We start from the raw sequence: 26,403 nt of genomic DNA on the forward strand, positions 1-26,403 counted from the left end.
GGCTATAATAATTAATGTCCTCTGCACATCCTATGAAGTAGCAGGCAGTGTTGGCCAGAACTGGAGGCTTCAGCATGCCTGTCATTTATAGGATCAGATACCATAGCTTAAGTGGATGCAGATCTGGACTTATGTTATGGGGTTGCCTATAAATAGCATGTGCAAATAACTAGATAAACAGTATATACTGTCGTCATTGTTCTGAGTGCCTAGAACCCATTGAGAGCAATGCAATGGAGATAGCAAACAACTGCATCCAGATGGACATTTTAATGCATATCAGATTTTAAGATGCGGTATCTGATTAGGTGATAGGCCAATTGAAGCCTGTTTCTGTGCACCTGTCTCCTTAATTGGATTGGGGCTTCTGTTATCCTATGCTGAGGTTTTAGTGCTTGCCAACAAAGCAAGACAGAGTGTTGGCCTAGCTGTTTCTGTAACAGGTCAGTGTTTTCTTAAATTCCCCCTGAGCTTGAGTTTGAAGGTGAAATTGTGTCCTCAAGGTGCGTACCAACTTTGATTCAGGTACCCGAGTCTTCAAGGTACATATCTCTTTGTGATTTCCTCCTTGAAAATAGGGACAGGGCTTAAGCTGGTATTCGAACATGAAATGTAGAATTGTGCTCTGAATGCGTGTACAGCAATTCCATTCCTGTATATATCTCAATTCAATGTAGTTATTGCATTGCAAAATGGTTTACAAATGGAAAGCCAAATGACCAGTAGGCCTCCCCTTGCTCTGTCTGCTAAAAGGAATATGTATCAGTAGTAAGTAAGGAACATGAAAAGTACTTTACCATTTTATGTTCTAAACCTTAAATTCTTACTTGTCTAGAGCTTTTGTCATTAAAAAAATGTGGTGCGCACAAAATATATTCAGTCACTTATTGAAAGTTCGCCATGTTATACTGTTAAAAATTTAGATATGTACTCTCCTCCACAGAACAGATGTAGCCATAACCCTTTCAGTTATTTCTGTCTCTGTTAGCTAGCAAGAATTTAAATTTGTTTAGTTTGACGAATGGTCAGTATGAGAAGAAAATGATCCAGCTGTTTGTCTTTATACACAGAATCTTGAAACCGATGACAAGGAATATCTTCTAAAGCACTGAACTTACAAATGCAGTGTCTGGTTGAATGGAATGTTGTATTTTATGGCTGGTTTGTTTTTTGGTATTTCATGTCCAGTGTTGATACTTTGGACGAGTAGAAAGGCAACTTACCACAGGGTTTGCTAATATATTGGCTTTGGATGTGTTATAGTACAATCCTAGGCATGTCTACCCAGAAGTAAGTCCCATTGAGTTCAATGTAACTTATTTTATTTTTTAATTACAGTTATATCCCACCCTTTTCCTCCTTAAGGAACCCCAGGCGGCGTACATAACCCTCCTCTTCCTCCTCCATTTTATCCTCACAACAACAACCCTGTGAGGTAAGTTGGGCTGAAGAGTCTGTGACTGTCCCAGAGTCACCCAGTGATCTTCCATGGCTGAATGGGGACTAGAACCTGGATCTCCCAACTCCCAGTCAAACACTCTAGCTGCTACATCACACTGGCTCTCCTTACAGAAGAATGTGTAGCCTTAAAGTGGGATTAAAGAATTGTCTGGAACTTGCAGTAAATGTACTTGGATTTCAGATGAAATCCGGCAATTGCCAACAAATTCCTCAACACTTATTGCCAGCAGGTGGCTCTGCTAATTACATGCCTCTCTTCTGCACTCCCCTCTCTTGGAAGCAAGGGAGCCTGCAACCTTGCTCTGTTCTCAAGGACGTAATTATGTCATGTGACCCTTATTTCACTCCTGGGAGCAGTGCAAGTTGCCTTAGGTTAGATCTTTACAGGTAGTAGAACTTTAATTTGTATGAACACTAACAAGTGTTCTTTTCACAGAGCACTGGCCAAACTAGAACTAGTTTTGAACTTCAAGGATAGGTGTTTGTAATTCTTAATTCTTGTAATTCTGATTGTAATTCTTATAGCCACAAGGATTGCAAGGTAGGTAAGTATTATTATCTCCATAATATAGATTGGAAGTGGGGGGAGGGTCCTCAGGCTGAAGAGCAGTTTGCCTAAGGTCACCTAGTGAGTTCCTGGCAGTGATGAGATTGATTTGTATCTCAGAGACACCAGCTACAACAGCTCTTGCTAGCTACCCTCAGAGTGTTAAAAAAAAAAAAAAAAGTCCCTTCAGGGCAAAAGGGGCAATTTATTTAGATTTTTATATTGCTCCATAAGAGAACATTCTGAGCAGTTCACAATACATAAAATCATAACAAATGTTAAAACTAGTAACTAATTTATAAATTGAGCAATAAGCAGAGCCTTCTTTGATGATCTTGGTGAACAGGAGCCAGTGTGGGATATATGGGAGGAGGAGCTCCTTCGGATCAGGTGTGGGCAACACGTGGCTTGTGGGCCACATGTGGCCCTGCCGCCCTTGGATTTGGGGTGGTGGGGTTAATGGGGGAAAATGGCACCCGTAGCGCTACAGATGCCATTAATATATTTATTTGTTGGTGTCCCGCAGAGTGCAGCCTGCAGGGAAGGGGTCCCAAAGGTGAAAAAGGCCCTTGGACTTCCTGCACTTGCTTAGCCCTGCTAAACTGTACAGTAAAACTGTAAGCTAGGGCCAGGATTGCACAAATCAAATCATCAAAAGGCCATGTTTTGCATTTTTATGAACTGCACTGGGTCGTACTATGATAACTGCAGAAAAAGCATTTTTGTTGCATCTGTAACCTAATGTTTTCTGTTTAACTTTTTGATTGCCAACTTTGTTCTCTTGATGCCTCAGAGTGCACCCCTCTTCTCTGTGTGCCTCCATTCTCTATTAACATTCCTTCCAGTTTTCTCTTCCTATCCCATAAATACATTCTCCCTGGGCTTTCTGTGCTGTATATGCTCTTTCATTCTCCTCCCAGTCTGAACATAAGAGCCTTGTTGGTTGATGTCAATGCTTTATCTAGTTCAGCATTCTGTCTTCAACCGTGGTCTGCTGTTGCACACTTCAGTTGACATTTTCAGGGAACTATCCTCCATAACAAAAGTTTTCTTCCTTAACTAGTTGGTCAGTTCAGTCCTACCAGTATACATGTGCACTAAGCTATTTTTGCCCCAGTATGCATCATTTTACACTTAGTTATCTTGAATCTCATTTTCTTGATCTTTCTGTACAGATTCAGTTGACTTGGGATTGAAGTCGACTGAATCGATCACCATCTTAAACATTTTGCTGTCTTCTTAAACTTGGCTACCCTGACTCCATATTGCTTATGCATTTCATTACCTCTTTTTCTCTTTGTATCCCATGATGGCATTCTTTACTCCCTCTGCACCAAGTACAGACTTATCTGCACTTCCTCCAATCCATTTTCCTTGCTCCACTTGGTCCTATTCCTCCCCTTCATATTTCTTCTCTTCTTGACTGAACTTGGCAACAACAGTGCACAGAACGTTAACTCCAGTTCATACATGCTGTTATGCAGGCAGGCTGTGCAGTGTGTCTGTCTGGCAACAACAAGCTGGCAAACCTTGCACAGAGAAGAGGAGCAGCACAGGACATAACATTGACATTCTCACATCCCCACACCCACAACTGAGTGTGCCCTAGTTGTTTTCACAAAGAGGTTGGAACAGGCCACATACTGTTCATGTTTGCAACCCCCTTCTGGACTATATGCAGCCCCCTGTGGAGATTACAACCAGTCTTATGATGTGCAACCTTAGTGTGGAGTTTTACAGGTTGTGACCGGCGCCTTAAATTGGAACTGGAAAAAAGATAATGAATGAAGATCTTTCAGGACCTGTATTACAGTTTCTGCAGTCTGCGCTAGTTAAATTTATGCCAGTTGTATTCTGAGCTAGTTGTAATCTATGTTCTGCCTTCAAGGGCAAGCCCATATAATCTTAAAGTCCCAAAGTCATGGAATATGGTAACAGAGGAGAAGTACAGCTGGGTACCAGGTAAAACTGGGCAACTACTACCACCTTGAGTAGCAAGGCTAAGTACTAGAGAACCAGAATTTTGCATACCTGTGCCTTCTGGAGGAGTGAGGTGGTCTGTTTAGAGGGCTGGAGGTAAGTGACGCACAAGTCTTGGAATTCTGCACAATGGTGTCAGATGTGTCCTTGGTTCCTTGCTTGTGTGTGAAAGTGAAGTAGCTGAACAAAGGTTCCTTATCTGGAAACTATAGACATCCCCCCCCCCCGCCACCTTCAGTAGAAGTAGGCATATTCTTTTCCCTAAAAGGTCTCCAGTTCTCCCCCCATCCACCCAGTCCTTATATGCAATCTGGCCCATGGTTCATTAAAGCCTTCCTAGTCTGGCCATTTAGTTTACCTAACAGATGCAAGTTGTCACGTTGAGGGTTTTCAGAAGGGTAACGCAGACTGGCTGCTCCTGATTGATTTATTGTCTTGTCTAAACCATCCTCACTGAGGTATATACATCTCATTTGGGCTGTACCACTTCAGAGTGCAGGTGGGGCCTTTTTGACTGAATGCTTCTCATACGAAAATAAATCCCTGCCCATAGAAAATTAGCATGTCCAGGAAAAAGCTAGGCTAAAATGATTATTACTTTTAGGTTATTTGGTGGAGTGATTTTAAAAAAATTATGGAGAAGTGTTCCAGTGGAAGCTCTGAACTGGTACAGTCCAGAGACAGGTTTTACTACCTCATAGAGTACCAGGTCTCTGATAATTAAAAGCTAACTTTTGTGACCTAGTGCTTGGAATTACGTTCTTCCGATACTGCCTCCATCATTGCCTGTCTGCCGTATAAAATACTGCCTGCCATAAATACATCTGTCATTTTTGTAGAGAGCTACTTTGTGTGAGAATACTACAGATTTCTCAGTACTAAAGTAGCTTTTTGTGGTTTGGTATCCTTGACCCTGGAGACACCACCTCATACAATCTGTCAGTGGACCCAAGTCTTGCTTCTTTCTTAGCATGCTAACATCCTACATATTGACTGGACTGATCCTTTTCCTTGTGGAGGCTCATTTTTATGATGTGACAAGACATTCTTGGAAGTGCCTGTAAGGGAATGGCATGCTCTTTGTTTATTTGACACACTATGAAGCATCCTTTCTTGAGGAACTGCATCTCTACTAACCAACTGGGTGGTGTAAAAGCAGGAAGGGAGGCACCCAGAGTTGCTTGCTTATGGAACAAACCCTGTGCTTGAGTTTCTAGGTGGAGACTGGTTTCTCCTTGTTCAGGTTGTTGACCTGAAAATGCAGATCTGTTTACTAACCGGTTGGAGCTATTGCTCAGGAGTCTGGAGGGAATCTTTGTCTGATACTGACTCACTAAACATGCCAAAGAGTCCCCTCTTGTGTGCTTATTGCATGACAAGACCATGCTAACTTCTTCTGATCTCTACTTGATTCTTCAATAGAACTTTTCTTGACCCATGGACATGAAAATAAAAGATATCATGTATACGGTTTTTGCAGTTGTAGATGCAGCTCACAATACCAAGCAGCTTTGAGATGTGCCTTCATTTTTTTGGCATCTCCACTTTGCCCAGACTTTACTTTGAGAACTCTGACATAAACTGATAAATTATTATTCTCCCACATGCTTTCACCCCCTGCACACACACATCTAAGGTGGTCCATGTGTCTGAAATCTATTGACTTGAAATTAGACTGCCACTGTTAGCTTTATAGTATATTGTTCCCCAACCACCTACATAGTGGCTGGCGCTCTAATGGCTGTGGTGCTGCCTTCCCTCCACCAGCCTGCCGAGTTCCATTATTTAATCCTGACTTACCATTTAGTAATAAAATGGCATTAAACATGGAAGAAACCCATTTATAACATGGAAGATGATGATCCAACAGACTAGATTGTACTGATTGTGGTTTTGTGGAATTGTTTTGAATAGCAAGCCGAATTGGCATTGTGGTATTATTCTGTTGAAGGCCAATGTCATTCATGTTGCAGTCATAGATGTGGTGTTGTATGTTGGGAAAGTAATAATATTATTCTGTACAATGCTTCTGAGTTCACTTGAGTGTCATGTTTCAAAAAGGGTGTTGACAAATTAAGTAAGGATTTGGTGATATAAGAATAACTAAGGATTGAGGTTTAGAAAGCCAGTGATATGAAAAAGTTGAATTGGATTAGTTTGGCCTACAAAAATTGAAAACCTTGTATCTGTAATTTGAAAGAATGCAAGAAAAGTGTTCGCTCTGTGTATTGTGCTAGCACAAGCAGAAGTGATTCTAAAGGAAAACTGGCTTAGGTTGAATATTAAGAATAAGGGATCAGCCAGTCTAGCAGTGGGACAAGGTTGTCTTGGGAGCTCATGGAATCTCTGTTCTGGATGGTTTTTGTAGAGAGGCTATGCCTCTCTACAATTTAAAATTTAAAAGGCATAACGTATTTTGTATCAGAGCAATAGAGGCTGGATTAAATGATCAGGTCTCTTTCAGCTCTGATGTTAGCATAGATAAAATACAGGCCTTGTTTATAGTATAAATGTTCTCAAAAAATTTGGTTGGTTGGTGGCTCCTATCTTAAGTTCTGAATCTTATGGAATCTCTTTGCACTGTACATTGTTCTCGTTAGATGCCAGTAGAGCTGGACTGCCTTATCCTGTTTATGACTAACTCTCTTCCTTTGCTTAGTGTTAATGTTTGCTATATTGCATTTTTTTCTTCATACGACAGTTGGAGGCCTCTGTTGTTAACTTGTGGTCTTGCTTATTCATTCATAGGACTTGCGTTCCAACTATACTGCATTATAATTAGCAGGGTGCCTCTTTGCGGAATCTTTAAAATTTTGTCTTTGGAAAAATAGCCTCCAGTGGGGAATGAGACAAATATAGCCTATAAAGGGATTCACCTTTCACTTTGGCGATTGTTTTATATGGCTTCATTCTCAGTTGTCAGCTCTCAAGATTCCTGGTGAGATTGATTTTCTATGATGCAGCCTACTTTCCCACTGGCTGTTTACCTGGCATTTAAGTATAAATGACTACAGGTAAAAGGGGCAGTCTCATTCCTTCTGTACTCTGACTCAGGCTGTTTTTACACTCCTGGATTTCAAGGAGGTGGAGATTAGTCAATGAGGACTGATTTTACTTTGCAGGATGTGGAAGAGAAAGAAGACATCTAAAAGCAAACTTGCTAGTAAGTGGGTATTTCTCTTTTCTTCTTACAGTAAAGTCTATACCTTCTTAAAGGCCATTAACACCTTTAGGGTTTGCATCTTAAGCTAAGGCTGCAATTCGATACTCATTTACCTGGGGGTAAGCCTCATTGATCTTCATGGGGCTTATTTCTAAATAGACATAGGATTGTGCTGTAAGTTTTGTAAAATGACTTTAAGAAGTTAATAGTAATGTCCTAGTCATGGGTGATATATCTCTCAAGAAACAAAAATAATTTATCCTCTCTCTCCCATTGCTCCCAATGAAACAAAACTGATTCCTCTTTTTACATCTTTTGATTACAACAGGGCCTTATAGGTTAATTTTTTTTCTGTCTTCCTTGCATACTTCTACTTACCCGTCTCCAAGTAACACCTCTTGCTCTTTCCTAAGTAGGCGTACCTGTGCTTTGAGAACTGTGAGCATTGATCAGCATTTTCTAATTCCTGTATTCCTTTGGTTCAGATTTTTAAAATGGCAGAAGTGGTGCATGCATTTAGAAAAAAAAAGAAAGAGGAAAAACTGGGGTATCTAATCATGGATGTCCCATCATTATATCAAGTTTGGCATGAAGTGTGTGGGTGGGGGGGTAAGTGAGCTCTTCTTGGAATAGTGCTATTTATTTCTGCCACACATTCTAGTTATAAAATATCCTGCTGATTTTCCCATTATGCTCACAATCTTGCCTGGCTTTTTGTTTAACAGTTCAATATATTTCAGTTTAGAAATAAAAAACCTCCAATAAAGTAGATGTCCTTGAATAATTGGTAGTACGCAAGCTTAACTTTTGAAAGTTAGCTGAATATGCTACTTTGGTGTAAAAAATAACTATTCTTGGCTGAGTAGCAAATTAAATTTGCGGGGGGGGGGGGACTCACATGTCACGCTAAGCCACCGTGCAAATAAGCCGCGATGGGTTGGTTGTTCACGGAACAACCCACAGTATGCCAGACAGATGATCAGGCTTGCTATGGCTTGTTGTCCCCTCAGTCCTTCAGCCAGCTCCAGCAGGTATCCCAGGCGCCTTTGCAGTAGAACCCGTCTTGTTTCTTCATCCTGGCCCCCTCCCTGCTCTGGTCACTGCCCCTTTTCATTCACTACCATTTTCCCCCCAGTGCTTTGGGATTATGCAAATGCGCTCATATTTTTTCATTATTATTTTCCCATTCTTTTGCAAGAGTGCACTTTCGCCTGTCCCATATGTAGTCTTGCCTTGTCAATGTCCTTGTATGCTGCCGCTGTGGATGGGCTGCCGAAGTGGAGTAGGTAACATAAAAGGAAATTGAGAAGGCAATTGTGCAGATAAGCTAATTTGCGCACAGTTGACAAGGACTGGGGGAAAATAATACTAAGGGGGGAAATATGAGAGCAGTAAGTGCACGAAGGGGCGGGGGACAACGACAGTATTTCCCACTTGGCAATGTAAGCCTCTAGATTTTATGTGTTGAACTGACACTTGTTAGTGTCCTCCCATTCAACACTTCCTTGAGACTCCAGCAAGTCCAAGAAAGGGGGATATTGGCTCTCCCACTTTCTGTGGGGTGGAGAAAGGGGCACAGAAAGGGGCGAGGGGAGCCGAAAGTGGAGGAGGAGGATCTAGACCGGCACATTGACAGAATGGGGAAATTAGGCAACATTCATGGCAGAATGTGTGGGGATTTAGCATGACCTCCCCAGCAGCTATCAGTTGCAAGAGTGACAGTAAGAAATTAAAAAACAAACTGGCAAGTAGAGCAGTTACTGCTGTTGTTACTGCAATAACTGCTCCAAAAAGGTGCTGTAAAATGCTTCTGCTATACACAAAGAGCTATCCTGTATCCTTATCTCCTTGGCTGTACCCTGCTTTTATAATATTTAACATTTCTTCTTAGATGTGTTTGCCTTTTATTTGAACTGGCTGTTAAAGACTTGCTGCTCTTGTGTACAGCATAATGGTGACATTCTAGAGCGCCTCTCATGAGTTTGACACATGTGCTAAAAGTAGCTCTTCAGTTTAATCACCCAGGCTCCCCATGAATGCAACTATTATTTTTCCCAAATTAGGTGTTGTGACACCACAGGATTTGATTATCGTTGGGTAATTACACTTGCGAGAATGTTCTGATGCAGGTGCGTGGATTAACGAGTGACATCACCATTTTTGCTTGCTCCAAGAAATATAACCTTTTTGTTTTTCAATGATACAAATTACATATAACAAACATCCATAGTGACAAAAAAGGGAAGAAGGAAGGAAGGAAGGAAGGGAAATCAGAATCACAAAAAACCTAACATATACACAAGATACTTCTCACTATCTGTTACAACATTAAATAATGCGTTACATCAGGAATCACTGTCATTTAAGCTATATAATAGAAATATCAAATCTTAAAATCTATTAATTTCATATTTATTACTTCCTTGATGACAAATCTGTCAATATGTCTTTCCAATACTTCAGTTGATGTTCTGGAGGATTATATAGGGAGTTTTCTTTATCTATAAATAAAGTAAAGGGAAACCAATTTTCCTCAAAATTGTCCATATGTCTTTCTCCTTTTACGTATTTTAATTTACTTGTCAGTTTTTCCAATAAAGCAGCCAGCCAAACTCTATTTAACCAGTTATGCTCTGTAAGACCATTTACATCTTTCCATCATTGAGCAATTTCTGATCTAGCTGCGGCAAGGAGGAATCCAATCAAATCTTTATGTCTTAATTGATCATTTTGTCCAGAGAATATAGTCAATAATCACACTCACCATGGAAATGTATTGTCTGATTTGTCATTTGTGACAGGAAAGAGATCACTTGTTCACTGTTGGGCACTCTAGCCACATATGTTTAAGTGACCCTCTTTCACCACACCCCCTCCAACAAGTCTTGGATATATTTTTACAGAAACGTGAGAGTTGGACAGGGCATAAATGCCACCTATGTGTTACCTTCAGCACATTTTCTTTGTCGAAGCTGATATGTATCTATATGGAACAGAGGTCCAGATCTTTTTCCATTTCTCCCCTGAAATTTCTATATCTAAATCTGATTACTAAAACAGGATCAAACCACCAGTTTCCTCAACTTCTGAAGTTGGTACAGTGGATGCTTCCCTGCCCCTTCCTGTGATAGTTTAAAAAAAGAAAAAAAGTGAGCTTTGGTCCTCCACAAAAATTTAAAAAGTTGCATTTGATAAGGTTGTGGTGAGGTAAGCATAGTGAGAGTTTATGCTTGTTTCCAGTAGTGTTTTGTTCTTGATGTTGTGGCTTAGTGCTGTGCTTTGCTTTTAACTTCGCATCTACTTAAATGTGAGCCATGTGTGACGTTCATTTAGCCTGTGTGGTCTACACTTCAAATAGCCAGGAATCTGTTGGAAAATGAGCAATTTGAGGAGGGGACTAATTTTCTTCAGCATACCATGTGGTAAAAATACGTGTGCACAGAAATCTTGCGAATGTGAGTTGTGTTTTGTCTCTGGTGGATGGAGCTGGTCATTTCTTTCTATATCCAGATACTGTATGTGTTAACAGTTTTTCCTACGTTGCATAACTGTGGAACTCACAAATTCTCTAATGAGCAGCCAAGGCACCTTTTGCTGAGATTAGAGATCTCTACTGTGTGTGATGTACTTGTGCAGTGTTTGTATTTGATAGCTAAGTAGATCATGGTGGCATGGTAGGGAAACTATATTTACTGCACTTGTCTGAAGGCACCTTTTCTTACGATTTCAGTATTTGGGTTTTTTTCTACAATAGGTTTCTTAGACTATGATTTCAGTCAAATTTAGGTTTAGAAGGGGAATGAGCCAAATAATAAAAATCAAATTTCCCACCACTAAGACAATATTATTTGGTGTTTGTCTCATCTTTATCCTTAAAATAATCAACTTCAGCCATCTGAGGCATTTACTACTGTTGCCAGTTTACAGTGTTTTGTAGATTGCATTGGTGTTGTTTGTTGTTGTTGTTCAGTCATTCAGTCATGTCCGACTCTTCGTGACCCCATGGACCATAGCACGCCAGGCCTTCCTGTCCTGCGCTCTCTCCCGGAGCATGCTCAAGTCCATATTCATTGCATCGGTGATGCTATCTAGCCATCTCATCCTCTGCCATCCCCTTCTCCTGCATTGGTGTAGGTAATGCTAAAATCCATACTAAGCATTTAGGTGCTACTATACTCTGTAAGACTGGCACATGCCATCTTGTACTTAGACAGCTTTTTTTCAAACTGAGTTCTAGGAACTCGGCGTTTCCTTAGCAGCTTATTTAGATCCATCAGTGAAAAGATCAGTTATGGTGAATAAACTTCCCTGAAGGACAGCATATCTATTTCTTGCAATCTTCCCCCACAGTGTTCAGCCTCAGAAGAGTGCAGGATATATTGTATGATGCACACTTAGCTCACAGGGGAATAGCAATGAGGTCTAATAGGCCTCAGACCAGTACTTGAGTTGATATGAACTGACTATGCACACTTCAACATGCCCCCATATTATCTGTGGTGCTCCAAGTTCTTGGCAAACAGCTCTGCGTGAAAAGGACTCTCTGAAAGAAGAGAGCTTGAAAACCACTTGTTTTATAACACCAGTCACTTAGTGTGTAGAATCAGTGAGCAGTGTATTTGATCAGTCCAAAACAGGGTGTAGCGTATGAGCATGTTCCTCCCCTTCTTCTTAAATGGTGCCTCTGTTAGGTAGCCTTACCCAATTACAATACACAAAGTGAAAATTAGATAACCAGATACAGCATTTAGATGTGTTGTTTTTCCCTGTGCTTTTAGAGAATGCGAAGTATTTTTATAAAAATAGGTTATTAATATCTACCAGCTGCAGTTTTCTTCCCCCGTAATACTTTGTATGATGGAAGCATCATACAATAATTCATTACCTATTAACCATCGACAAATTACCCATTACTGTGTTTATTACTGACAGGCTGTCTCCTTCCTTCCCACCTGATCCTGCTTAACTGGCTTAGAAAATTTGGCCACTATCCACTTCATTTACAGGTTCTTTTGCCCTTTTGATCTCTAGTAGATGCTGAACATTTTATTAGGTTGCTCCTGATTTTGGGTGGGGACACAGTTATGTTGCTAACAGCACTGATGACATGGACCATTTCGTCACAGTATTATTTATTTATTTATTTAAGATGTTTAACCCACCTTTCAGGGTGCACTAACCTCACAAGGCAATTTGCAATACTACAAAAACATAAACATACAAAAGCTTTGGCTGTTGGGTGGCATAAAATGTAATAAATACATATTAAATACATATATACATAGAGCAGTAACAGCAGCTAATGATTTTTAAACACGAAATACAGACATGAATAAATGACTCTTCAGGGTTTTTTAAAAGCAAAGCTTGTGTCACTGCAGCTAGGTCAGCTTTCTCTAGATAGGGCCGCAGCTGCTGAACCAGCCTAAGCTGGTAAAAAGCACTCTTGGCAGCTGATGCCACCTGCGCCTCCTTAGAAAGCAGTGAGTGCAGGAGCACTCCCAGATTATGTACCTGGCCCTTCAGGGGGAGTATAAACTCCATCCAGAGTCAGATCTAAACCTCCATCTAGATAAGCAGATTTCCCAGTCTACAGTACTTCTGTCTTATTTGAATTAAGTTTCAGTTTGTTAGCCCTCATTCATTTCAGTACTAACCGTAGACACACCCATCCAGGGTTTCATTTGCCTCTCTGGGATCACATGGTAGAAAAAGGAGGTAGAGCTGTGTGTCATCTGCAAATTGAGGACGCCTCAGCCCAAATCTCCAGATGATGTTTCCCAGTGGTTTCATGTAGATGTTGAAAAGCATCGGGGACAAGACAGAACCTTGAGGCACCCCAAATGTCAATGACCAAGGTGTAGAAAAAGTCCCCAGCACCACCTTCTAAGTCCACCTCAGGTACCACTGGAGCCACTGCAACATCATGCCCCCAAGCCCCTTCCCAGAGAGACGGCCCCAAAGAACACAATGGGTAATGGTATTAAAAACCACTGAGAGGTCCAGGAAAACCAATAGGTTCACACTCCCACTATCCATTCCCCAGGTAAGCCATCCACTAGGGTGATCAAGGCATTTTTCGTCTTGAACCCAGGCTGGAAGCCAGACTGGAGTGGATCTAAATAATCAGTGCCATTCAAAACTGCCTGGAACTGACGTGACATAACCCACTCCAAGACCTTCTTCAGAAATGGTAGATTTGGAATTGGGTGATAATTCTCCATGGCCAAGGGATCTAGACCAGGCTGCTTCAACAGTGGTTTTACTACTGCCTCCTTCAGGACTGTTGGAGCTATCCCATCCCTTAATGAAGCATTAAACACTTCTGATATCCATTTTGTAAGCCCAGCCCTGGCAGACTTCACTAGTCATGAGGGGCAAGGATTTAAAGGGCGAGTGATTGGCCTCAGTCCTCCAAGCAACTTGTCAACATCCTCAAGCTGCACATGCTGAAAAGTATCCATAACAACAGGACCAGATGGATTGGCTTGTGTTTCTTTTCCCAGACATCTTATCCCTACCTATTGTGAGAAAAAAAGTAGATTTTTTTTTTTTTTGCCCTAGCAAATAATTGTGAGGTAAATGGAGTCCCTGTTGAATGTTTGCATGGCAGCAATCATGGTTGGCTTTTGCAGGAGTTTTCCTATTATTACAGCTTCTTATTATGTTATTTATTTATTTATTTATTTATTTATTTATTTATTTCATTTCTATACTGCCCAGCAGCTGAAGCTCTGAGTCTAAAATCTATTTTTATTAAAAGGTTTGTAGGGTTTCCTGTCATCTCTGTGTGTCTGTGACCAGATTTGCATAGCACAACAGCCCACCATGGGTTGTGCTGGGCACTCATGGGCACCATTTTTGCATGGCACCCATGGGTGCCCAGCTTGCAGTGGCTTGTTGTGTCTTACAAACCCATGTGGCAGGGGTTGTTTAAGGGTTAGACAGCCCTCAGGTAAACCTAAATCAAGCCACAGTGGGCTGTCGTGTCATGTGAAACAAGTCACTATGCCTCTGTCTGTCTGTCTCTGTCTTTCTGTCATCATCATGGCGATCACTCATGACCGAGTAAGATTGTCTTCCAAAGATAGAGTCTATATAGATAACTCTTTAAAAGGATTAGACAGATTCATAGAAGATAGGTCAATCAACACATTAATCTCTAGCAGTGGGTCTGCAGGTGGCTGTAAAGGCCGATTCTGGATCTACACAGCCTCCCACAATGAGGACATAGGTTTCCAGGTGGAAGGAGGTCACGGTGAGGGTTTGCTTGACGTGCCTTCTGCTGAGCTCGTTTCTCCCTTTCACTCTGTACTCGTGCTTCTTCAAAGTCCATAGTGCCTTTAATATAGGCTGACCTCCAGTTGGAACGCTCATGAGTTAGAGCTTCCCAGTTCTCAATCCTTATGTTACATTTTTTTAGATTAGCTTTAAGAACATCTTTAAATCTCTTTTGCTGTCCTCCAATATTCCGTCACTCATAAGTTGGGAATAGAGTAACTGCTCTGGAAGACGATAATCAGGCATTCGAACAGCATGGCCGATCCAGCAAAGTTGATGCTGGAGAATCATTGTTTCAACGCTGGTGGTCTTTGCTTCTTCCAGTACGCTGACATTAGTCCGTCTGTCTTCCCAAGTAATTTGCAGAATTTTTTGGAGGCAGCATTGGTGGAATTTTTCGAGAAGTTGGGAGTGGCGTTCATAGATGGTCCATGTTTCACAGGCCTACAGTAAGGTTGGTAGTACAATGGCTTTGTAAACAAGCATTTTGGTCTCCCTGCGAATGTCCCGATCCTCGAACACTCTATGCTTCATTCGGGAGAATGCTACAGTCGCAGAGCTCAGGCGATGCTGAATTTTAGTGTCGATGTTGGCTTTTGTGGAGATAAGAAAAGTGATTGACATTTTCCAAGATAAGAAAAGTGATTGACATTTTCCAGCATCACACCGTTAAGCTGGATTGATGGCGCTACAGAGGGATTGGTTTGTGCTTGCTGGTAAAGCACTTTAGTTTTTTTGATGTTAAGTGAGAGGCTGAGCTTTTCATATGCTTCTGCGAAGATGTTTAGGATAGTTTGGGGATTTTCCTCGGAATGTGCGCAGATTATGTTATCATTTCTCTCTGTAATGGTAGCACAGCAATGAGAAGAAAAATCAAGATGTGTTTTTTGTAGTAACCATGTGTTTGCACTCTCCCTTGCAATACATGGCTGTTGATTTTTAACCCAAATTGTCACTTGCTATAATAGTTCACCAACAAAGGATAGTGCTACATTTTCCAGTGCCTAAGTGATGGTACATACAGTGCACCTTACCATTCATGTTCATGGGCCTGTATTCAGTGTCATTACAGCATTTCTAGGGTGTGTTGTTGTCTAATGAAACAGTTAATCTACATTTTCAAAGCTTTTAGCTGTTGACACTTGGGGAACAGCAACTAATATTTTGTTTTAAACAAATTTATGGGAAACTTCAAATATTTGGGCAGCTTTGCACATTACATATAATTTTCTTCTGAAAATAAGGCATAAATGTGACAGACGTGTTAGTTATCATTTATATTATACAGGCACACACATTGGAGACTCACAGCTGGCTGCAGCTTTTGATTATGTGTGCACTGAAAGAAAACCTGAGGTTTATGTTATGTCATAGAGTAGCCCACAGGACCTGTATTGGTCCCACAGAACAGGAAGGAAACACACAGCAAGTGTGTGTTACTTTCTGTGTTCAACTAGATTACAAACTGGATTGGATTAAAAATCCAATTACATCTGGATTTGATGGAGGGATCAAAACATTCCTCAAGAGGAAAAGAAAAATAATAATAAATAAGAACATTTTAGAGAGTTAATTACAAGGCATCTTTTCATATTCAGTACAATTCAGATTTCATAAGACCCTTTACAGTTTCTTCTGAACTGTTTCTGTAGATTTATGTGACTAGATCCCTCCACCAATGCCAAATGGCTTATAATCTAATAGATATAGCCTGTGTTAGAACCTTTACTATCCTTTGTTTAAAAGTACGCCTAACATGGGTTGAAATATAAAATCAATGGGGAAGGAGATGGGTACCCCCATTGGGTGTATTTCCCATCCTTGTGGACCATAACTATGGAACACACAATGTTTATTACAGGGGTGGGCAATTTGTGCCCCTCCAGATGTTTTGGCTTACAAATCCCATCAGCCTTAGCCAGTATAGTTAATGAGAAGGGTTGATGGGAGTTCTGGCTAAAACATCAGGACACAAGTTGCCTTCTCCTAGTCTACTATATCCTGCATACCAGACCCTCAGACATTTAACTCACAGCTAGTGGGCCAGTTTGCACAATCACAAGGGGAAATAGCGCATGGTAGTTTATTCCTGCCCCGCCCCCCGCTCATGCTGGTCGTGTGCCAGGGGGATTTGCATAATTACCCTTGGCAGTGTGGCTTGTTGTGCCGTGTGAACCTGGCCAGGGTGGCTTGTTGCCATGGGTAACAAGCCACTGAGAACCCATGACAGGCACGGAGGGGGGAATAAGCCACCGTGGTTTATTTCCCCCTCCGAGATCCTGCGAACCCAGTCAGTGCGAACTGCTAGTAGGCACTGAGTATTGCCAGTTCCTTTAAAAAGATAAATATGTACCCAGAACATCTTTGGATCCTTTAGAGTGCCATAGTATTATTTATTTTAAAGATTTTTAACCCACCTTCTAGGGTGTAGTGTCCTCCCAAGGTGGCTTACAAAACTCCAAAACACATAAAATACAATTACAATTAAAAACAAAACAATACAGCAGCACCTAAATATTTTTTTTTCAAGTACAGCACAATTCAACCAACCACAGACTGGAATAAATATATCTTCAGAGTTGTTGTTTTTTAAGCTAGCAGTGATGAGGCTATGTGGAGGGAATTTCAAAGTTGTGGGGCCACTACTGAGAATCCCTATCCCTGGTATGTCCCAGCGTAATGGTCCTTGTTGGTAGACCAGAGAGCAGGGCCTCTGATGCTGATCTTAATGTTACACTCCTATAGGTGTTGCCGGTTCTTCAGATAATGTGGTGCAAAATCATTTAGGACTTTAAAAGGCCCAAACCAGCACCCTGAATTGGGCCCAGAAATCCAGTATAACCAATATTGAACAGGTATAATATGACCTGAGCATCTAGCTCCCACAAGTGTTCTACTGCCACATTCTGTACCAGTTGCAGTTTCTGAACCATCTTCAAGGGCAAGCCTGCATAGAGCATGTTACAGTAATCTAACTTGGACATACCTTGGCCACCTTTTTCAATATAGGGCCACAGCTGTTGAACCCGCCTAAGCAGGTAAAAAGCACTCCCAGCAGCTGATGTCAGCTGTGCCTCCACTGACATTGCGGAGTCCTTTCAGAGGGAGTGTGAACCCATCCAGAGTCTATTCTAAGCCTCTGTCCAGATTAGCATGTTTCCCAACTCACAATACTTTTATTTTATCTGAGTTAAGCTTCAGCTTGTTAGCCTCATTCATCCCAGTAGGTAAGGAGAATGTTTTTATTCTGAAAAGACACCAAGGAATTTAATATGGTTTATATGTGCTATGCCAGTAAAGGTATTTGAAAAGGAAAATGCATTTGATTTCAAGCAATTGTGTTCTTAAAACTTTCATATTATCCATAATATTTCTTTTAGGGTGCAATCCTATGGCCGCTAGACAGTGGCTAGATGGCCATAGGATTGGTTGGTTTCCAGAAACCAACTTTGGAGCCTGCGCTCCAAATTTGGTTCCCAGAGAACTGCCTCCCTGCCCCTGCCACCTCGTAGGCAGCGCAGATTGTCCCCAAGGCTCTGGGCTTGTAAGAGAGTGCAGAGAGGGGCAAAAGGGGGCATTCACAGGGGCAGGGAGTGCAGAAGTGCAGGTATAACACTCCCTATGTGTCATCCAGCCTCCCCACACCGTTCTCTGACTTCTCGTGACTAGACAGCCAAAATCGGTCCTCTAGCTGCAAATGTGTGGAGGAGAGAATCCCCTCCGCACTCCTCCCGCCATGCATTGGATAGGTGGTTGCCTCTGAGTTCGGAGATGGCTGCCTCTCCACATAGGATTGCTCCCTTAATGAATAATAAATGCTGGCATGAATTAGACATTCAATTATGGATACTATATAAAAGGAAAATAAAATACAGTATTTGTTTATATATATAGGCTTTTGGGCAATAGCTTTAGGTGTATGTTTGGAAGTGCAGTGTATTCAGATTTGGTTTTGGATCCTTCCAAGGCCACGTATGCTTATTTCCACATTGTAATGGGAGCCAGTGTGATGTAGTGGTCAGAGTTTTGAACTGGGACTCATGAGATCTGGATTCTAGTTCCAACTCAGCTATAAAGCTCACTTGGGTGACTTTGGGCCAGTCACCAACTCTCTCAGCGTAACTTATCTTACAGGGTTGTTGTGAGGATAAAATGGAGAGGAGGTGGATCATGTAAGCCACCTTGGGTTTCTTGCAAGAGGAAAAAAGGCAGGATAGAAATGAAAAATGAAATAAATAAATAAATATCCCTTGTTTTTCTTGAAATTACACTATTATCCAGTATCAGCGTAGCATTTAAAATATAAGCTAAGGAGGATTGTTCTGAAGGCACAAGGGAGACAGACTGATTGCATACAGTATTTAAACTACCATTGTGCCTGTGTCGTGCGGAAAGGATATGTCCTGTGTGTTCCATTATGTTAAAAAAAAAAAAAAATCTGTGGCAGACATGCTATCCTGTTCTGGGCAACTGTTTCTTCTTCATGGGGGTCACTCTAGCATATATGGCATGTCCAATGACGTAGGTAACTTATTTTGCTCTAGCAGGTTCCTCTGTAGATTATCCTTTTAGGGTTCAGTAAATATTCATTTCAAATCTCTGTTCTGTAGTAGAGTCTGATCTTTGTAGCCGCAGTGCTATTTTAAAACAACTTTTTATTTTGAGTGCTTGGACCCATAGTTGTGGCTTCACCCTAAACACATTAGAGAGGGTGGAATTATTTCACACGCACCCATCTTTTGTGTTAGTGTTGTCCTCTATTTTGAATATTATTTAGTGGCTACCCTATGCATGGGCTGGAAGTAGTTTGCAGTGATCTCACTTTGTGTGATTAATTAATTAATGCATTTTGTGTACTACTCTTTTGACTTTTTTCTTGGAGTGTTCCAGGAAGGTTTTTTGAAAATGGAGTTGAAAAAAAAAAAAAAAGAATGATGTGATGGATCATTAAGAATATGGAGAGTGGATATCTTTGAATGCAGGATCTAGAGAGGAAATCCATAATAATGGTTACACTTCTTTAGTCATTCATGGGCAGAACTGGAAAAGTATTTGAAATTCTTAGGAGCCAGCATAATTGTAAGAAACCTGGGCTCCTTGGCAAACCCAGTTGATTAAATCAGTGTAAAATGTGAACAGGAAGCTTTTGTGTCTGTCCCAGCTGCAGCACTTCTGCAAATTCCAAAACTTAAGACATTCCTTTGAGATAATGGAAGTTGGCACAGCTAAGATTCATGAACTCCCTACTCCCATAGACTGCATTACTCCTTCATGGAGATGGAAGTGTATGACAGCTGAGCTAGTCATTAGCTGCTAGCCAGTGAACAAAAATCAATGGATTAACTCCATAATGGAGAAGTGAGATATCACTCATCATGCACCCTTTCTTGCTCCAATACTGTTTTCCTGTGACTTGAATATTTAATCTCCTTCACCTGCCCATTGTAGATGGTTGGTATAAGCGGTCTCATGGGAAAAAGTAATAAGTGCGCACAAAAACTCAAGGTATTTTGAAAGGATGTGCCTTCATATTGGGGTAGCATGAACAGTTGGTCAAGGGTTGGTTTCAGATATATGTGCACACGCAGAAAGCCAAATTGCATTAGTGACTAAGCTCTCTAATACAAATCAACTGGGTGCTGTGACATTTCCTAGTAAAACAATATGTAGGCCTTTGGAAAGAGGCATGTATTTCTTATTACCTGCTTCAAATTGATGCTGCCTTTAGACTGTCTTCTCTAGTTCTATTAATTGTGTGCCAAAATAACCGAGTCCCTTTGGTGGCTTAAGATAAATTGTGCACTTTATTTATGTAGGCTTCGATTCCGATAATTCTTCAGGGGAATTTTCAGAAGCAATTCATAAAGGTGATGTAGATACCCACCAGAGCAATAGGACTGGAAGACACAATGGAGATGGGCCAGTACAAGAGAATGGAATCAAGAAACACAGGTATTCTCCAGAGCAGACCAAGTTAGCCATTCATATCCAGTTCATGCTAAATATGGTGGTTGCTTTTGGAGGGACTTCTGTTAAGAATACATTCCTTTTTAGAGTAGTGATTTGATACCCACATGTGATGTTCATCAGTTTAATTGTCACTTCCTGGGAAGGGAGTCTTGAATGCTGCTGTACTGCAAGTTAAAATATTGTATGTAAGGATTGTGATAGGGAATGGAGGTACATGCTGCTTCCAGACAGGTCTGTAGCTAGAAACTTCCTTGGTTTTTTTTCTAATACCAGTTGCCTTTCTAAAAACCATACTCGGGACAAAGTATAAAACTTTGTAATAAGAATAAAACAAAAGATAGTCTAACGACCCAGCAGCAACTGTAGATTTTACAGTTCATTCCCCCCCACCCTCATAACAGCTCTTATAAATGATAAGATAACCATTTAATAGATAAATGGAGGTGGGGATCATATCTCAGTGCAAAAGAGCAACAAGAAGTCTTGTATGTTTGCTTAATCTTACTAAATAAATAAAATGGAGAACCATCACCTGGTTTTGTGGAGGCAATTGTTACTTGCTATAGGCAACCATATACGTGCCTAATTTCAAGGCTGCCATGCCATTTGAACTGGCTCAGAGTGGCCTTGATTAGATTGCTGGCTGTTAGCTTCGGTTCCAGAAAGGGAATAATAGTATTCTTGTCTAGCCTAACTTCATTGTCGAGACTTCATCTTGCATTGTTCTGCATTGTTAGCACTAGCGCTGCAGTTGTACATACATTGGAAGTATGTCTCATTGCTTTGAATGTATCTTTAATTTCCAATAAACAACCATATTCATAATCTTAGAACCACTTTGCATGTATTTCCCTCTGGGTGTATTTAAAAATGCATGTAGGTAAGCAGCCAGATGGTAGTCAAAGTCACACAGCCTCATAATGTTGCAAAGTTCAGATGTAAGTACAAGGTGCTGGAAGAATCCTGGAGAAGTTATTGGAAGTTTTACCATAGGTGGCTCTCATATTTGCATCTGTCCTTGCAAAGATATGCAGCTACTTGTCTGCATGAGTAAAGAAATACAGTGTTGGATATGGTAGTGAGCATTGCAGATGATGCTTTTACAAAAAGAATCTGATGATTTGTTCTTCCTACAGAACATCATTACCTGCCCCAATGTTTACTCGGAGTGATTTCAGTGTCTGGAGTATCTTAAAAAAATGCATTGGACTGGTAAGTTACTGTTGCATACTGGCTTGCCTGATGGTTTTTGTAAAAAATTGCATTGTGATGTGAGAAAAATCAAGCTTTCATATACAAATTGAAAATACCAGAATACTGTGAACACTTTTTAGGAACAACAGACAGAGGAAAGATAAGAGTGAAATTGACTGGTTTGCTGCTAAGAAAGTCAGCCAGGCTGGCTTTCATAAGAACATGAGAACAGCCATGCTGGATCAGACCGAAGGCCTTCCTATTCCAGCATTTTGTTCATACCGTGGCCAACCAGATGCCATTGGGAATCCCACAAGCAGGGCAGGAGTGCAATAGCACACTCCTGCTCATGTTCCCCAGCAAGTGGTGTACATAGGCATACTACCTCTGATACTGGAGGTTGCATATGGCCATCAGGATTAGTAGCCACTGATAGCCTTATCCTCATGAATTTGTCTACTCCCCTTTTAAAGCCACCCAAATTGGTTGTCATCACTACATCTTGTGGTAGCGAATTCCATATTGAACTATGTGCTATGTGAAGAAGTACTTCCTTTTATTTGTCCTGAATCTCCCACCAATCAGCTTCATGGGATGACCCTGGGTTCTAGTATGAAGAGAAAGGGAGAAAAATGGCTCCCTATGCACTTTCACGTGTTATTTTTGAACATCTCCCTAGCACTTTGTGTAATGTATCTATGTTCTGGGAAGGCTGTTGAAGCAAGAGGCTTGGAGACAGCCAGGAACAAAAAGTTCCTGATGGTAATGTGAGCTACTAGCACCTAATGAACTTTAAGGTCATGAACTATATGTCTTCTACTTTAATGGAATTAGCAGGAATTATCCTCATGTTGTCCTCCAGATAAATGCAAATGCCAACCTAGTTACCAAGTAGCCACCATAGTGAAACCACCTGATGGGTAACTTGAATTGGCCGGTCTAAAGCCTTGGTAGGAAACACCCTTCAATCCTGAAGCATGCCTGCCTCTAGAAAGCTCACTAGCAGTTGCTGAACAAAAAACAAAAGGGAGGTGCTCATACTTGACAAAATGCTTGTATGAAGGATAGCCATCACCTTTGTAACGTGTTTTCAGCATTTGCATTTTATAAGATTGCCCCGATGAAGGAGCTTTTGTCTCTGCAGTATATTGGGTTCAAATAAAGAAGTTTGACACCTTTGAGAATACGTTCTCTTTTTGCATTTCATTCACTGGTAATTGCTGGCAATCATTAGGTTAAAGCTAGAGTTCCTGATGACCTGCAAAAAAGTGGCCTGATAAACCCCTGATGGAAGATAATTCCAGAGGACCTAATATACAGACCCTCTGTTGTGTTAACCTGTGATTCTCCTGGGGTCTGTCTGGCACGCTGCCCATTCCTCATGATCTTCTCCTAGTACTATCATTCATTCTGGGGCTCAACCCATGTCTTCAGGCCCACAGCTTTCATTTTTTCTTGCACTACCTTGCTGCCTTGTTTTCCTAGATAGTGCTTCACTTCCCATGAAGCACCCATTGCTGCATACAGGTAACTTCCATTTCAGTGGTGCTGCCCAACCACACTGGAAGCTCTGCTACCTGCCTGAGGTACTGAAGGGGTTTAGCTGCAATAGTGTGCGTAGCCACAATATTAGGGCTGACAGCTTCTGTGTACCGATCCCTTAGACATCCAGGGAGAACCGTACCTTGCAGTGGAGGAGCTCAGGATCTCTCCCTCAGAGTTTAGGTTCTGCTATTCTTGTATTTTCACATCCCCCTTCCCCTTTAGCCTTTTTCTGTCCTCTCTTTCTCTCCCAATGACAGGGTCTGGATAATTTTGGTAGAACCGCCTTTTGAAGCTAAAATAATGAATCCAGCGTGTTACAATTCATTATAATTGCCATGTTGAGTCAGGGCAAAGGTTCTGTAGCTCAGAACTCTGACATTGGCTTGGCAGGCGAGTGAAAGACAAATAGGACTAGATTGCAAGAGCCATCTTGCAAGTTTGTGTACAACAAGCTGTAATTGGAGGTATGTTGCTCCAAGCATGGACCTGTCTTGGTACTGTGACTAGTATTTATTTATTGAATGTATATCCCGCCTTTCCATGACAACATGCCCAAAGTGGCTAATAGTAAAATTAATACATTATCATAATAAAAATATTGCATAAATAAAACCAGAGCAGATAAAACAACCAATAAAACAAGGAAACAGTAAAACAGCCATTGACCATCACTTCCCCTGTACACTTAACTATTTTTTTTATATACTTCTATGCTAGTGGCCTTTTCAGCATCTTGTAGTAAAGAATTCTATGTATTAATTACAGCTTGGGTGAAGAAGCAATTCCTACAGTCTGGTTCTAGTATTTCACATGGTTGATTTCTTTCTACAGTATGTGAAGAAATCTTTATAAATCTTTGTATTGCCTCCTCTATCTTTTTTCCTAAGATAAAAGGCATAGATTGCTTAAGCCTCTGTAAGGATGATGCTCCACCCCCTTAATTTTTATTGTTGCTTTCTGTGGTTTCTCCAGTTCTTACTATGTCATTTTTTAAAGATCAGGCTGCCAGATCTATACACAGTATTCATATAGTGAATGCACTCTAGATTGATATAATGGCATGATATATAGTAGACAGAACTTTTGTTAGGCGCCAAAATATGCATAGAGGGGTAGGTGTCCATACTGATCTGATCTGAACAACCAAATTGATTAAGAAGTGAAATTACCCCATCATCCACTACTTTATTACTGTCACTAGCTGTTTACAGAACTCGCATGATACAAATTTGGTCCTTAGAAAATTTGGGGCATATGTTGCAAACCAGAAAATTAGGACTCTGTGGAGATTTTCTCTTTCTTTATATCAGCTTTAAACAAACAAAGCATGATTTTTGCTGATATAACTAACTGAACCAGAAGGCCTAACTGCTGCTAACAAAAAACATTACATTACTTTCAGTTTCACTTTCTTAAGAAAAATATTAACTCTTCAGAGCAGTGGTCTCCAAACATTTTTGATCGTGCACCCCTAGCAGTAAAAATTTTTTGAGCACACAGCACCAATATATGTATATTTATTGATAAATGATATACATGAACTACTCTGCTAATATATTATGTACATTATGCAACATACATACAAAATAAAAATTAAAAAAGGATGAGATAAAGATGAAATAAACATATTTTAAAAATAATTTATTTTATTTACAGTATAAAAAACTTTTTTGCTCTCACTAAAATATTATTATTAATATTTTAGTGAGAGCAATGTGATTGAATATGCTTTATTTTTGAAAATCTTGGTTTAACATTTTGTGATACAGCGATTTGAAGGTCTGGTTCTAAGTTCAGTTTATTTTGATACTTGGTTTGTCATAGCTGAGAAAAACACCTCACAAAGATACGTAGATCCAAATGGAAGAAGTGCATCGTTGGCTGCGCTTACTAAATCATGATACTCATTTTTCAATCCTATCCACGAATTATGCAAAGTTTTTGATGAAATTCAGCTAGTAAACTTACATCTTCCCTATCAATCAGTTGTTCTTGCAAACTAATCGGAAGGTGTTGCATTTTTATATTTTTAACAAATGGATTCAAAATCCACTGAAACTCTTCACTTCGAAGATTTTTAAACAGGTTAGAAAATTTCGTTTCCAGATTTTTAAAGTGTGCAGATATGAGAGTTTTTATAGGAGACATACTTATATAGTTTCGGCAACAAAATCACATACCGATGGAAACATTTCCAAACATCCATTTTCAAAGTGCTCTCTCCATAGCATGAGTTCCTTTCGAAAAGCAGTTACTCATTGTTAAAATGTCACCTTTACTTTGAAGGGACAGATTAAGTGTGTCTGTTTTTTCAAAAATATCTGCTAGGTAGCTATACTACTGACAGCTACTTGTCATCACAGAAAAGGTCAGCAAATTTGGAAGATGATGATGATGATTTGTACCCCGCCTTTTTCCCAGTACTGGGAAATGTGCTTTCCTTCGGCAAGATGGCAGCTGCTCCAGTGCCACGGCCGAGCAAGCAGTTGCGCCTTCCTCTGTTGTGCCTGGCAGAGACTGGCGCAGTTGCTCTCGGTGGCCGTGGCAGAGGCAGGATAGGACTGGAGCCTAGAGAGAAATGCCATGGAGCTTCTTTCTTGGCTCCCGTCCCATCTTGCTGCCTCTGCCGCCACCATAACTGCACACAACAGCAGGTTGCCTGGGCAGCAGGAGGCTGCTCAATTATCAGGCGGCTCATCCGTCCCAATGGATCATCTTACGCACCCCACTTTGGAGACCACTGCTTTAGCATTCCAACAGCATGAGGCTTTCTTGTAATAATGCAAAAATGTTCCATTTTATTTTAACAGTGTTGCCCACTTGTCTGCTACTTAGGTAGCAGCCCCTCTGTACTGTTTTTTTATCTAATACTGCATATTTAATTTTCTGCCACACTTCTACATATTTTTCATAGTTAGATAAGCCCTGCTTTCATATTCATATTTTAATAGTTTTCTCTTTTATTGTTTAGGAACTGTCTAAGATTACCATGCCCATTGCCTTCAATGAACCTCTGAGTTTCCTCCAACGAATAACAGAATATATGGAACACACATACCTCATTAATAAAGCATGCTGTCATTCAAACCCTCTAGAAAGAATGCAGGTAATGCCTTCCGTCTTTACTGTGGCTGCCTGATGGCTGTCTCCCCTTCTCCCTCAAATTGTGCACATTAAGATGACTACCTATCTGTATAGCGCTGTGGAAGCATAGGAAGCTTATAGGAGTACCCTGATAGGTATACCTCCTAGTCAATTATTC

At 40.7% G+C, this 26,403-nt stretch overlaps 1 protein-coding gene across 16 annotated transcripts in view; it reads left to right on the forward strand.

Moving 5' to 3' along the window:
* The window catches only part of OSBPL2 (oxysterol binding protein like 2), a 114,708-nt gene that overhangs the window by 62,196 nt on the left and 26,109 nt on the right, over positions 1 to 26,403 (forward strand). For 10 of the 16 annotated variants that reach the window (XM_084854341.1, XM_084854339.1, XM_084854338.1 and 7 more), the window contains 3 exons: positions 20,249 to 20,384; positions 21,539 to 21,614; positions 26,113 to 26,247. In XM_084854341.1, coding sequence (XP_084710467.1) covers positions 20,249 to 20,384; positions 21,539 to 21,614; positions 26,113 to 26,247 — 347 coding nt within the window. Of the gene's footprint in view, positions 1 to 1,338; positions 1,436 to 7,110; positions 7,152 to 20,248; positions 20,385 to 21,538; positions 21,615 to 26,112; positions 26,248 to 26,403 lie in introns of all 16 variants that reach the window. The other 6 variants (XM_084854336.1, XM_084854335.1, XM_084854337.1 and 3 more) reach the window with 3 other exon arrangements.

This window comes from Heloderma suspectum, chromosome 4 (assembly GCF_057233095.1).
Source record: "Heloderma suspectum isolate Gila_16-S chromosome 4, 16-S_ref, whole genome shotgun sequence".
Lineage (NCBI taxonomy): Eukaryota > Metazoa > Chordata > Lepidosauria > Squamata > Helodermatidae > Heloderma > Heloderma suspectum.